General features: G+C 24.0%; 1 protein-coding gene across 10 annotated transcripts in view; it reads left to right on the forward strand.

Moving 5' to 3' along the window:
* The first annotated feature begins 46 nt into the window (after positions 1-46).
* Positions 47-15939, forward strand: part of LOC122510781 (kinesin light chain) — a 29341-nt gene continuing 13448 nt past the window's right edge. For 2 of the 10 annotated variants that reach the window (XM_043625673.1, XM_043625670.1), the window contains exons 1-3: positions 3846-3990; positions 8460-8826; positions 9241-9409. In XM_043625673.1, the coding sequence (XP_043481608.1) occupies positions 3947-3990; positions 8460-8826; positions 9241-9409 (580 nt within the window). In that variant the 5' untranslated portion in view covers positions 3846-3946. Of the gene's footprint in view, positions 183-566; positions 626-2835; positions 2975-3842; positions 3991-8459; positions 8827-9240; positions 9410-15939 lie in introns of those variants that run through there. The other 8 variants (XM_043625672.1, XM_043625669.1, XM_043625665.1 and 5 more) reach the window with 8 other exon arrangements.

Here is a 15939-nt window from a genome sequence, read left to right on the forward strand (position 1 = left end):
TAAAACGAACTCTCTCGATATAATCGAAACACAATCTCGAAGGTTCGATATATACCGTGTGTTTGTGTGCGTGAACGGCTGATCGGTTTTGTCTGTCGTGTTTCGTACAAATTTCAGTGTTTTAAACAATATTTAAATTTTATAAACATTATTTAATGATAACTTTAAGTGAAATACAAAAGGTAAAGTATTTTCACAATGTTTTTTTAATGCGGAAAAGTGAGAAAATATGTGATTGTTGTCGTTCCTCAACTATCCACACACCACTAATCTCGCCATTTTATTCTGTCAGCAATCTTGTCATAAAGGGATTTTCACTAAATTTTTACATTAAAAAAAAAATTCATCTCTCAACAAGAAAGAATTTTCCCCTCAGTCAATTGCAATTTGTTTTTATTTCCATTTTTTTGATAATTACGTGCACAATCTAAATTTGTCGAAAGGGTGTGAGTTAACTGTCAAAATTGCATGATTGATTTCTTTTTTAAAAATATAATTCACTATTAAAGACAGTGGATATATTAAGAAGAAGTGGAGTTTATTTTTCTATTTTTTTTTGTTTGCAGAAAGTGTAATGCTGCTTTGAAGGTGTTTGACGGGAGTCCTGCATGGACCGATCTTTAGAGTGAGTCATCATTCGCTATATAGTTGAAATATTTTATTGATCCTCGAGGATTTTTTTTGCTGATCAAATGTTATTATTTAAAAAGTTTTTTGATTTCAATTACCACACCTTTGGGATCAATCGAAACCGGATGTTTAAATATATTTTAATTCCTTTCCATGAGTCGTCGTGATACCGTGACGAAGAACCAGTGACCATGACCATTCCTGCTTTAGAATTTTTCTTTAAAGTTGTATATTTCAGACAAATTGGACTTTTATTTCTTTATATTATAGTGTTACTACTACTACTTTCGAAAAATTGAAGTCTATTTGGCGATATTTCAAATTTATGTCTACTTTTCCTTTGTGTTATTATTTTTCTATTTTTTTATATTTTATATTAAAAATTCTTTCTTTGGCAATTTTTTTCTTGAATTTTAACGTTAGGATTGTTTAATAATATTGTGTTTATTATTGAGAATACGCGTGCGCCTGGTTCCGATAATGATAAGTTAGGTAATATCCTTATGTATTGTTTTCTCTCGATTTATTACAATTCGACAGATTATGATTGAAACTTTTTTATTTGCAATTTACTGTCGATTTTCTTGCAAGAAACTCGACTGTTTTTCGAAAGTGCATGAAAGATTTTCGAGTTTTTTCATTATTGTATACCTATTTTTATTTTTTCTTGTAAATATCAGTCAGATTTTATACGAATTACGTAAGTTTTAATTACGATCGTAAAAAATGTCTTGTATAGTTTATGGAATATTAATTTTCAAGAGTTTTGAAATTATTTTCAGAAATGACACTTCTTCACTATCATGACTGGAAATTTTTTTTGTCTATTATTTTTAATTGAAAATCAGGGTGGCCACATGTATGTAAAGTTAGGAAAATGTCAAGGAAACAAAATTTTTGTCAGTAAAGTCAGGGAAACAAATTTTTTGTCAGTAAAGTCAGGGAAATGTCAGAACAAAATTTTTTTGACAGGGAAATTAAGAAAATTGAGGCTTTTTTCGACTTATTTTCAAAAATTGCGACTTTTTCGACTTTTTTCAAATATTGCAACAAAATACAACAATTTTTAGTAGAAAAAAAAGTGCAACTTATTTTGATTTTTATAATGCAAAAAATAACTATAAACAAATCTTTCAAAACAAATTTTTGAATCATTTTTCAAGATAATTATATTTTTCAAATCCTTTCTACAATAAAAACCTTTTTGTATAGTTGAAATTTGTAAAATTTAATTGAAAATAATTAATATATTTCAAGTATTTATTTACAATTTTTAAAAATCAATTTTTGAAGAATTTTAATTGCAAATTTTGAAAATAATTGAAATATCAAAAATTTTAATGAAAAATCTTTAAAGGTAAATTTAAAAATGAAAAATAATGAAAATTTGCTTCTAATTTGTTAAAATTCAATATTTTCAGTATTTTCAATGACATATTTCCAAAAATTCAAATACATACAAAAATACTAACATTTTGGAGAAATCAATCATGTTCAAAATTTTTAATTAAAATTCATCAAAGAAATTAATTGGTTTTTTTAAATTATACAAAAATTCTTTTCAGAAATTAAATTATTTTCGAAAAATTACATTAAAATATTTTTAAAAACTGATTATTAGAATTGTTTTATAATAATTTTTTAAGATTCAATTATCTTTGAACAATGTAAATAAAAATGTATGAAAATTTACTTTTTAGACTTATTAAAATTCTTCAAAAATTTGATCATTTTTATTTATATTTTTCAAGAATTCAATTATTTTTAAAAGTTTTTACCAAATTTTAATTGTTTGGAAATTTTTCAAAATTGAAAAACAAAAATTATTTTAAAACAACTTAAGAAAAATCCATGGAAAGTTACAATTATTATAAAAAATTGAGTTTTTATATTTAAATAATTGAATTCTAGAAGAACGTTTGAAAAATTATTTAAATTAATTGATTCGGAGTTGAAAATTGTAGAAAATAATTGAATTCAGAAAGGGTTATAATTGTAATTTTTAGAAATTATTAAAATTCATAAATTTTACTCATTTTCCGTAAAACATACATATTTTCATGTAAAAAGAATTTTGTCAGGGAAAATAATTTTAATGTCAGTAAATTGTCAGGGAAATTAATAAATTGAAACTTGTGACCACCCTGAAAATGTTTATTTTGTTTTTGTTATTTTATATTTACAAAGTGGAATTTTTTGTTTTAGGAGTGTTTACGGAAAAAGTTAATTTCTCGTAAAAAAGGGATTTCTCGAAGAAATTGATCACTTGGGAACCTTAGGAAGATTAAAACTGGGTCGCAAATTACAACACACGCGGGTTAATTCCCCTTTGATCGAAAAGCCGGTAATTAGCATACAAAATGCGCTTTGATTTTTACGTCATCGAGGAATGAATCTTCTCTTTTTTTATCCACCGGAACATCACTTTTATTTTTCCAATCTCAATTTACATAATTTTAGGCGAATTACATTATTCATTTTCAGATAAGAGGATATTCGACGATTATCTGATTCATCAAATTTTACGCCTTGTGAAAAAAGACGAAGTGCGTTTTTATTTTCTCTACATACTTAGTTCAAAAAAATATATTTCCAAACTCTTGAAATTGAATTTCAATTTTTGTTCCTCCTGTCGAGGATGAAAATGGGGGAAATTCGCAATTATCAAGATTTCAAAGCCAGGTAGAGATCAAAAGAATTCGCCAGTTGAGAAGATGTGAACTCTCATTCAGAAATGATCAAATTACTTTTTGACTCTAGTGGCCTACTTTTTTTGAGGAAAGTCTTTTGAAATTTTCATAGAAGGTCTACTTTTATTCACCTGGACCTGTGCTTTTTCAACAGAAGAAAAGAGAGTTAAAAAGACGGTGAAGGAAAAAAAAATAAATTGAACACATACACACACATAAAAAAAAGTGTAACCATGCTCTTAAATGCGAGAAATCGCGCAAGCGCGCTTTATTTTCAACCCTCTATTGCAGGGTAAGAAGCCAAATACATTCGCATCAGTTTCAGTGTAAAACGTGATATTGCCGAGCAATCCTCTTCCCCCCTCCTCGTTATTATGTACATTTTACAGTTTACACGAAATTTTCTCTATTTTTCTACGTGAATAGATGAATTTTTGTCTATTTCCAAAAACGAATTTCATTCATTCGTCGACTGAATCTAGTGATAATATTATAAATATTCACAAGTCGTGATGCAGTGAGAAAAAGAGAAAAAGAGAGAGGGAGATATTGTTGTTTGAGAAAAAAGGGTTGAAATTTTTTTAACGAAAAATTAGGTAGGTTTTGCTGTGTACTCAACATTATCGATGGGTAGAACAGAAATGTCAAAAACGCTGAACGCTTATAGAATGTGAGTAAATACAGTCGCCCCCATCCTTTTTGCAAAAAAAAGTCACTAGAGACAATTTCCACCCAGATATATTTTCATTTTCAATAATTCATTTTTTTTATCAAAGAATAGTCAAGGAATTGTCAAGAATTTTCGAGAGAATTTCGGAAAGAATTTTTGATTTTCTAAAATAAAAAAAAAATTAATTTTTTCGGAAATGTAGAAAAATTATTGTTCATGAAAGTATAATTGAGATTAAATGTAGTGGAGAGAAATGAGAAAACTTGGTCGATGTTGAGAAATATAGAATAAACTCTCATGGAGAAGGTTTAAATGTATTTTACTATGAATCGAGACTGTGGTTTCTGAAGTGAAAGTGCATTGGTCTTCTAATCAACTCGTTGCCTCTTGAACAAAGGAGATGCACCTTTGTTTACATTGCCGTTGGTTTTATCCGATAATAATTTCCTATAATTCTTCATTTATTTTCTCTTTTCTATAGTTTGAAAAATTCGATATTTATGATATTATTTGGATCGATTATTATTTATTATATTGATTTAATTTCTGAAACACGTGTGTGATTACATGATTAACGGTTTTTTGATTTTTTTCTTCTTCTCACAACAACTTTCCTGGTTGATAATTTCCTCATTCCATATTACTGAAAGCAGTTCATTGCCGCAATGCTTGCTTCGATTTTGTTTTTAATAGACAAAAATGAATTAATATCCATTTTCTTTGGTAATTTATTTCGTTTTTTTCTACTTTCAATTTATTTATTTCGTTTTTTAATGAACGAGAAGTAATTAAACTTCATTTTTTGATATTTTATTTCTTTTTATTTATTTTCTAATTGGAATTTATTTATTATTTGTTTTTATTGAACGAAAAGTAATTAAAATACATTTTTTGTAGCTAATTTCCTTTTTCTTCTATTTTCTACTCGAAATTTCTTTATTTTGTTTCTAATAGACAAAAAATAATTAAAATCTATTTTTTTTTGCTTTTTTTCTATTTTCTGCTCGGAATTTATTTATTTTTGATTTTTTTAATACAAAAAGAGAATTAAAATTAATTTTTTTGGTTGTTTATTTCGTTTTTTTCTATTTTCTACTTGAAATTTATTTATTTCTTGTTTTAATAAACAAAAACTAATTGAAATCCATTTTTTCTCGTTTTTATTCTTTATTTTATATTTGGAATTTATTTATTTTTTGTTTTTAATTAAACAAAAACTAACTAAAATTCATTTTCTTGGTAGTTTATTTCACTTTTTTCAATTTTCAACATGGAATTTATTTATTTCTTGTTTTTAATAAACAAAAACTAATTGAAATCCATTTTTTCTCGTTTTTCTTCTTTTTTCTATTTTCTATTTGGAATTTATTTATTTTTTGTTTTTAATTAAACAAAAACTAACTAAAATTCATTTTCTTGGTAGTTTATTTCACTTTTTTCAATTTTCAACATGGAATTTATTTATTTCTTGTTTTTAATAAACAAAAACTAATTGAAATCCATTTTTTCTCGTTTTTCTTCTTTTTTCTATTTTCTATTTGGAATTTATTTATTTTTTGTTTTTAATTAAACAAAAACTAACTAAAATTCATTTTCTTGGTAGTTTATTTCACTTTTTTCAATTTTCAACATGGAATTTATTTATTTCTTGTTTTTAATAAACAAAAACTAATTGAAATCCATTTTTTCTCGTTTTTCTTCTTTTTTCTATTTTCTATTTGGAATTTATTTATTTTTTGTTTTTAATTAAACAAAAAATAACTAAAATTCATTTTCTTGGTAGTTTATTTCGATTTTTATATTTTCTACTTGAAATTTATTTATTTCTTGTTTTAATAAACAAAAACTAATTGAAATCCATTTTTATCTTGGTTTTCTTCTTTTTTTTCTATTTTCTACTCGGAATTTATTTTTTTTTTGTTTGTTATAAGTAAAAACTAATTAAAATCCATTTTTGTCGTTTTTTTTTTTTTGCTTTTTTTTGCTTTTTTTCTATTTTCTACTCGGGATTTATTTATTTCGTTTTTAATGCACAAAAAGTGATTAAAATCTATTTTTTGCCAGTTTATTTCGATTTTTCCTTATTTTCTACTTTTAAATTTTTTATTTTTTATTTTTAATTAAAAAAACTAATTAAAATTCATTTTTTGTTGTCGTTTATTTCGTTTTTCTTCTTTTTTTCCATTTTCTACTCGAAATTTCTTTATTTTGCTTCTAATAGACAAAAACTAATTAAAATCCATTTTCTTCGTAGTTTATTTCGTTTTTCTTCTTTATTTTGTCCTATTTTCTGTTTAGAATTTTTTTAACCTTCCCTTTGATTTTTTTCATATTTAACTATTTTTCCCTTTACTTTCTATTATTCTACTCATTTTATCATTTTTCCATCTTCTTTATTTGATTTTCTTCTATTTTAGATTTTCTTTTTCAATTTGAAATTTATTTTTGATTTGATTTTCCAATTTCATTTCTTTCTTCCTTGGAACTCGATTTTTCATCATTTGGAAAATTCACTTAGTCATGTTTTTTTTTTCAAATCCAGATAGAATTAATGATCCTTAAGTTCTAAACGTTCAACTGAACGAAATCTACTTATTTTTTCATCAAAATGCCCCTGAAGATTCGAACCTTTAAATAAACAACAATTTTTATTTTTTATATTTCATTAAAATTTTAATTTTCTTAGAAAATACTTTTTTGTTAAATTCGAAAATTAATTCGTTTCTAAAAATGTTGAATTTATTTTATTTTTAATATTGTTTAATTTTATTATTATTATTTAAAATTATTGTTCCAGTAACCGTTGTAAATATTTAAAAATAGAAAAACATTTTTTTTTTCAAATGAATTTGATTGAAAATATTTTTGAACTTTCAAAGCTTTAGGACAATTCTTTAAAACTCAAATTTAATAACAATAATTTTTCGAAACTTTGAAAATTATTATTTATTAAGTTTCTGAATATAAAATTCATGTTTTTAATTTTTATTACAGTAGGGAATTTTTGAAAATATTTTTTTAATAAAGTATTTCGTTCATTTGAACGTTCAAAACTTGTGGATCATTGGAATTAATTTTGAAACCAAAATCTAGTTTCGATTTGCTAGCTTTTAGGAAAAAATGCCAAAAATTGAGTTTTTTTTGCTATTTTTCAATTTTTTTTTGGTCTTTTAGTTATTATTGTTAATAGCAGTTATGTTATTATTAATAACAATTGCTTTTGCTAATAACTGTTGTTATTGTTAATAACAGTTTTTGTTATTAACAGTTATTGTTAATAATAGTCGATAAAAATTGTTTTCCAGCGCATAAAAAATTTCGTTCGGAAATTATATTTACATTTTCCTCCTCTCGCATTAAATTTGCAAAAAATCGCTTCTAATTTAATTATAAATTTCTATTTTCGTAGAAATTATTCAAAAATTGAAAATCCACAATTTTCCAATCTCGTTAAACGGAAATAAATCTATGCTAAATATAGTTTTGCAAAAAAGTGTAAAAGATTGTGCAGACAATGTGATTTAATGATATAGAATAATCGTTTTTCTTTTAATTCAACGTCAGACAGTTTCATACCAATACTACTACTATACTACTACAACTATTACTACTGGCATTTCGTATCGATTCATTTTGGCTCTTTGGCTCGAAGGTTTTCTCTTCTTGCATTTTCACGTGCTTCTCATGCCTGTAGTGTCTGTCGCATTTGATTCGAAACTCGTTGCGCTTGCGTTCAATTATTGAGCCATTGATTTTCGTGTAGTTTCACGCGGCCCTGAAAATGGGGTAAGTTTACATTCAAAAAATTCTATCGATAAAATTCAAGTTTTCCATTGACACGAAACTTGAATCTTTCCAATTGTTTCTGTTATTAGCGACAATTATATTTATTAGGCGAAAAAAAACTCGAGAAAAGAGAAAAAGAGTGAATTCTATTTTTGGGAAATCAAATGACAGTTCTTGACTTTGATGACTTTTTTTTTGCACCTTGAATGTAGTCTAGTATTTTTCCAAAGGACAATTAATTGTAGGGGGGAAAATGTGGAAACTTGATCGAATATCCTTTTTTAGAGAGGAGAATGATTTTGCAGTGAATCATTTTGCTTTTAGTTTCGATCGTTTCGATTTACTCGAATGTTTATAGTACGAATTGTGCGTATAGTAAGAACTATAAGAAATAAATTTGATATTTGCAAAAAAAATCTATTTTTCAAATATTTCCAAACAAAATTTGTTGAAAAAAAAATTCAATAGACGAATTTTAATCAATTTGAAAGTTCGTTTCTTTTTCTATAATTTTATAAATAAATTATGTGTAATTATATCAACAAAAATAATAATAATAAAAAATAGTAATAATAATAGCAAATAGAAATAATTATAATAATAATTCGGGAAAAATTCGAATATCTAATAATTATTTTTCTCATTAATCTTGTTTATACTAAAGTTTGTTTTGATGTTTTCAGAAAAAAAATAGAACACATCGGCAGAATGACAGCCATGACGCAGGAGGAGATTGTGGCGGGTGCTCGCACCGTTGCTCAAGGACTGGAGACCCTGAGAGTGGAGCACAGTGGTCTTCTTCAGAGTCTACAGTCGCAGGAGGCGCCGGCAGCACGTGACAAAACAACATTGTTGTCGAAGAATATCGAGATGATTGAATTGGGTCTTGGTGAGGCGCAAGTGATGATGGCACTGGCGAGTCATTTGCAAATGGTCGAGGCTGAGAAACAAAAACTTCGAACCCAGGTGAAGAGGTTGTGTCAGGAAAATGCCTGGTTAAGGGACGAATTAGCTGGTACTCAACAAAAACTCCAAGCCAGTGAACAAGCCGTGAGTTTTTTTGTTTCATTAATAATCGAATTAAATTAATGAAGCAGAAACTGGCACTCTCTTAATTTTGAAAATTTAATTTTACTTTAAATATTTTTTATGAAATTGAAATTTGTACCCAGTTATCAGCACCTGAATTCAATTTTTCAAAACGTTATTTCAAAGTTAGATATTATTATTTTGGAAATTAAATTTTAAAGTTAAATATTTTTTTTGGTTTAAAACCTGTCGGTTTTAACCAAAAAAAAATATTTAACTTTAAAATTTAATTTCCAAAAAAAAAGTGGGCGATGATAACTGGGTGCCAGTTTCAGCTTCATATCAAATTAAATATTAAGTAAATAATATTGGGAAAATAATTGATTTTTATTAGGGAAAATTGACAATTTTTAAAGTGTGAAAATTTTTTTTAAGGTCGCCCAATTGGAGGAGGAGAAAAAGCATCTCGAATTCATGGCAAACATGAGACAATACGATCCAGATCCACCTGTTGACGATGAGAATGCCAAGGATAGACCAAAAGATGATCCCATCGATCTCTCACTGTTTCCTGATGACGATGCTGAGGAGCGAAACAGTAAGTGTATGTTGAGGCCTTATTTCTCTCTCCTCTTAAGTAAATCTCGTTTTATTTACAATTATTTTCTATTTTTGAGTAATTAGGCCTCGGCTAGTACTACTTTTTCGACTTATTTAGACTTATTTATTATTTAGAAAAAATACGACTTTTTTTAACTGATAGGTGCTCAGTTTATGTAAAATATATTTTATAATCCTTTTTTTTCTAACAAAAATACAATTTCTAATGAAATCTGTTTTCTAGAAAAAATTTTTTAACATTTTTTATTTCTAAAATCTATTTTACAATTTCCGACAAGTTTTAATTTTAAAAATTTATTTTACAACTAGCCAAACTATCCGCGCGCAAGCGCGCGGGAATGTTGTGTTACGCTGTTTATTGTAAACAATTTCAAGTCATTTTAATTTAAGTAATTTTTAAAGAAATACTTATTATGACACATAACTGAAAAACTAATTAGAATTAAATTTTCAAATTATATTATATTTTTAAACTTCAAAGTACATAAAAAACTTTAACAAATTTTAATACTAATTTTAAATTTTACATCAGATTTTCAAAATTGAAAATAATTCAACTTTCTTGTACTAGGTAAATTGAATTTCGCAAAAATTGATATTTGATACCTAAATTAAAAATAATATTCAACTTTCTGAACAAAGAATATAAATTATATTTTTTTAGAGAATTTCCACTATTTTAAATTCGCTAATTTTCAAAAAAATTTCGAAAAAATCAATAAATTATTTAACAAAATTTTATGCAATTTATTTTTCACAATAATTAAATTACTTTCACTAATAATAAAATTTTTTATGAAAAATCAATTTAAAAAAAAAGTTTTGATTAAATTCTAAGCAAAAATTTAATTATTTTCATAAATAATAAAACTCATAGAAGAATTTCAATTATTTTCATTACTATTTTAAATTAATAATCGAAAAATTCAGTTATTTTCACAAATAAAGTTTTCACACAAGAATTCAATTATTTTAAATAATAAAATTTTCATAATATTTATTATATTTCGAAAAAAATAATTATTTAAAACAATGTTTATAAAATTCTAATGAAGAATTCACTTACTTTCAAAAATAATAAAATTCTTCTCTGTAATTCAATTATTTTTGAGAATTATAATAAAATTCTATTCAAATTAAAAACTATTCAATTATTTTCATAAATAATAAAATTTATAGCAGGATTTCAATTATTTTTAATACAATTGAATTGCTCAAAAATTTAATTATTCTTAAAAACTTAATTTCAATTCCTCGACAAAAATAAATTATTTAAAAAAATGTTTTTTTTAAATTCTATGGAAGAATTGAATAATTATTTTCAAAAATTTAATAAAATTGTTCGAATGAAATTAATTGTTTTAAATACAATTTTAATTAAATTTTTTTGAAATAATTCAATTTTTTAAAATTTTAATAATATTTTTTCTAAGAATTCAATTATTTACACAAATAATTTTTCGAAAGAATTCAATTATTTACACAAATAATTTTTCGAAAGAATTCAATTATTAAAAATAATTAAAAAAATTACTCCAAAAAATTCAATTATTTTGTGGTATTTTAATAAAATTTTTTTCAAAATTCAATTATTTTCATAAAGAACAATACTATTCATCACAATAATTCAATTTTTTTTAAAAATAATAAATTTCTTCTTGAAAATTCCATTATTTTAAAAAGTTCTAGTAAATCGTTTGCAAGAATTCAATTATTTTCATAAATAATAAAATGTTTTTTAGAAATTTCATTATTTTCAACAAAATTTAATCAAATAAATTTGTCCTGAAAACATTGAAAATTTTTAAGGTCCTGAAAACATTCTAAGTTAAAAAAATTTAATAAAATTTCCCACAGACATTCAATTATTGACAAATTTTTTAATAGAATTCTTTGTAAAATTTAATTATCTTTAAACAATTTTCGCAATTCAATGATTTTCAATATATAATATTTTCATAAAATTTCCAAATAGAATTCAATTATTTAAAAAATGGTTTGTAAAAATCCAATTCTTTTCATGAATAATAAAAATTTTCATCAATTCAATTATTTAAATTAGAATTTGCATAAAATTATTTAAAAGAAATGACTTATTTGAAATTTTTTATAAAATTCTTCGCAAGAATTAAATTATTTCAAATTTCATGAATAATAAAATTCGTAGCAGAAATTCAATTTATAAGCAGGATAAGAAAAAAGTAAATATTTTTGATGAAAATTAGGAAAAAGTCAGGAAAATAAAAAATATGGAATGGAATTTTTGTCAATTTTGTGAAGTGAATAAAACGAGTTTTTTTTCGTTTTTTTTGACATTAAAAAAAATAAAAATAACCCACAAAAATTAATATTCAAAACAAACAAATGAATGCAGATAATTTGCTAACGGAAAGGAAACTTACGATTAAATGTATACTAGCCAAACTATCCGCGCGCAAGCGCGTGGGAATGTTGTATGGGGCTGCTTATTTTAAACAATTTAAAAAATTTTAAAGAAATAATTATTATAACCTAACAAAGAGATTTAACTAACTAAAATTCAAATAATTTCACTCAATGGTCTCAATTTAAATAGAATTTACATTACTAGACTTAAACTATGGCTAGAACAATTACAATTAGTATCTGGGTCATCTTTTGCATTGCTTATTTTATAAAGCCATTTTAAATTAAATACTTTTCAAAGAAATAATAATTATTACACACTGAAAAAAGTTTTACTTGAAATAGCGATAAGTTTCTCTAGAATAACGAAAGTATTAATTGAAGCACTGAAAAATTTCGCTACTAAAGTGAAATCTGTAGTTCATCCAGCTAAATATTTTTTGCCGTGCATAACGAAAAAAGAATTAAATTAACATCAGATTTTCTACATTCAAAAAAAAAACGAATTCAAATAGAAATTAATCATTTTACAACTTAACCAAATTCACCCCAGAAATCACTGAATTCGATAATTTAGAAGAAAGTCAGACAAAAGCAGGGTTCCTACAGAATCTGGAAAATCATGAAAATGGTATGGAATTTTTAAAAGGCTTCTGGAAATCAGGGAAATCATGGAAAAGGCCTGTAATTTTTAAAAAATTCTAAATTTTTTCAGTTTTCCATTTTTTTTCTTGAATAAAAATTCAAATAATAATAAAGCTAAATGGTATAAAAGCGAAAAAAAATGTTGAATTTTAAGAAAAACGGATTATTGAAATTTTTCGAATTTTTGATAATTTTAGATTTTTTACCAAAAAGTCGAGACTATTAAATATGTAAAGTATTTTCCAAAAGCACAAAAATAATGAAGCTAAATCCCATAAAAGAGAAGAAAAAATGTTGAATTTTAAGAAATTCGGATTTTTGAATTTTTGATAATTTTCATTAATTTTAGATTTTTTACCAAAGAGTCGAGACAATTTAATAAGTAAAGTATTTTCCAAAAGCACAAAAATAATGAAGCTAAATCCTATAAAAGAGAGGAAAAAATGTTGAATTTTAAGAAATTCGGATTTTTGAATTTTTGATAATTTTCATTAATTTTAGATTTTTTACCAAAGAGTCGAGACAATTTAATAAGTAAAGTATTTTCCAAAACCACAAAAATAATGAAGCTAAATCCTATAAAAGAGAGGAAAAAATGTTGAATTTTAAGAAATTCGGATTTTTGAATTTTTGATAATTTTGGATAATTTTAGATTTGTTACCAAAGAATCGAGACAATTTAATATGTAAAGTATTTTCCAAAAGCACAAAAATAATGAAGCTAAATTATATAAAAAAGAAGAAAAAATGTTGAATTTTAAGAAATACGGATTTTTGAAATTTTTCGAATTTTTGATAATTTTAGATTTTTTACCAAAAAGTCGAGACTATTAAATATGTAAAGTATTTTCCAAAAGCACAAAAATAATGAAGCTAAATCCCATAAAAGAGAAGAAAAAATGTTGAATTTTAAGAAATTCGGATTTTTGAATTTTTGATAATTTTCATTAATTTTAGATTTTTTACCAAAGAGTCGAGACAATTTAATAAGTAAAGTATTTTCCAAAAGCACAAAAAGAATGAAGCTAAATCCTACAAAAGAGAGGAAAAAATGTTGAATTTTAAGAAATTCGGATTTTTGAATTTTTGATAATTTTCATTAATTTTAGATTTTTTACCAAAGAGTCGAGACAATTTAATTAGTAAAGTATTTTCCAAAAGCACAAAAATAATGAAGCTAAACCCCATAAAAGAGAAGAAAAAATGTTGAATTTTAAGAAAATCAAATTTTTGAATTTTTTCGAATTTTTGATAATTTTAGATTTTTTACCAAAGAGTCGAGACAATTTAATAAGTAAAGTATTTTCCAAAAGCACAAAAATAATGAAGCTAAATCCTATAAAAGAGAGGAAAAAATGTTGAATTTTAAGAAATTCGGATTTTTGAATTTTTGATAATTTTCGATAATTTTAGATTTGTTACCAAAGAGTCGAGACAATTTAATATGTAAAGTATTTTCCAAAAGCACAAAAATAATGAAGCTAAATTATATAAAAAAAAGAGAAAAAATGTTGAATTTTAAGAAATACGGATTTTTGAAATTTTGATAATTTTCATTAATTTTAGATTTTTTACCAAAGAGTCGAGACAATTTAATAAGTAAAGTATTTTCCAAAAGCACAAAAATAATGAAGCTAAATCCTATAAAAGAGAGGAAAAAATGTTGAATTTTAAGAAATTCGGATTTTTGAATTTTTGATAATTTTCGATAATTTTAGATTTGTTACCAAAGAGTCGAGACAATTTAATATGTAAAGTATTTTCCAAAAGCACAAAAATAATGAAGCTAAATCCCATTAAAAAGAAGAAAAAATGTTGAATTTTAAGAAATTCGGATTTTTGAAATTTTTCAAATTTTTGATAATTTTAGATTTTTTACCAAAGAGTCGAGACTATTAAATATGTAAAGTATTTTCCAAAAGCACAAAAATAATGAAGCTAAACCCCATAAATGAGAAGAAAAAATGTTGAATTTTAAGAAAATCAAATTTTTGAATTTTTTCGAATTTTTGATAATTTTAGATTTTTTACCAAAGAGTCGAGACAATTTAATAAGTAAAGTATTTTCCAAAAGCACAAAAATAATGAAGCTAAATCCTACAAAAGAGAGGAAAAAATGTTGAATTTTAAGAAATTCGGATTTTTGAATTTTTGATAATTTTCGATAATTTTAGATTTGTTACCAAAGAGTCGAGACAATTTAATAAGTAAAGTATTTTCCAAAAGCACAAAAATAATGAAGCTAAATCCTACAAAAGAGAGGAAAAAATGTTGAATTTTAAGAAATTCGGATTTTTGAATTTTTGATAATTTTCATTAATTTTAGATTTTTTACCAAAGAGTCGAGACAATTTAATAAGTAAAGTATTTTCCAAAAGCACAAAAATAATGAAGCTAAACCCCATAAAAGAGAAGAAAAAATGTTGAATTTTAAGAAAAACGGATTTTTGAAATTTTTCGAATTTTTCATAATTTTAGATTTTTTACCAAAGAGTCGAGACAATTTAATAAGTAAAGTATTTTCCAAAAGCACAAAAATAATGAAGCTAAATCCTACAAAAGAGAGGAAAAAATGTTGAATTTTAAGAAATTCGGATTTTTGAATTTTTGATAATTTTCGATAATTTTAGATTTGTTACCAAAGAGTCGAGACAATTTAATAAGTAAAGTATTTTCCAAAAGCACAAAAATAATGAAGCTAAATCCTACAAAAGAGAGGAAAAAATGTTGAATTTTAAGAAATTCGGATTTTTGAATTTTTGATAATTTTCATTAATTTTAGATTTTTTACCAAAGAGTCGAGACAATTTAATAAGTAAAGTATTTTCCAAAAGCACAAAAATAATGAAGCTAAACCCCATAAAAGAGAAGAAAAAATGTTGAATTTTAAGAAAAACGGATTTTTGAAATTTTTCGAATTTTTCATAATTTTACATTTTTTACCAAAGAGTCGAGACTATTAAATATGTAAAGTATTTTCCAAAAGCACAAAAATAATGAAGCTAAATTATATAAAAAAGAAGAAAAAATGTTGAATTTTAAGAAATTTGGATTTTTGAATTTTTTATAATTTTCGATAATTTTAGATTTTTTACCAAAGAGTCGAGACAATTTAATAAGTAAAGTATTTTCCAAAAGCACAAAAATAATGAAGCTAAATCCTACAAAAGAGAGGAAAAAATGTTGAATTTTAAGAAATTCGGATTTTTGAATTTTTGATAATTTTCGATAATTTTAGATTTGTTACCAAAGAGTCGAGACAATTTAATAAGTAAAGTATTTTCTAAAAGCACAAAAATAATGAAGCTAAATCCTATAAAAGAGAGGAAAAAATGTTGAATTTTAAGAAAAACGGATTTTTGAAATTTTTCGAATTTTTCATAATTTTACATTTTTTACCAAAGAGTCGAGACTATTAAATATGTAAAGTATTTTCCAAAAGCACAAAAATAATGAAGCTAAATTATATAAAAAAGAAGAAAA

This window comes from Leptopilina heterotoma, unplaced genomic scaffold, assembly GCF_015476425.1.
Source record: "Leptopilina heterotoma isolate Lh14 unplaced genomic scaffold, ASM1547642v1 Lhet_73, whole genome shotgun sequence".
Taxonomy (NCBI): domain Eukaryota; kingdom Metazoa; phylum Arthropoda; class Insecta; order Hymenoptera; family Figitidae; genus Leptopilina; species Leptopilina heterotoma.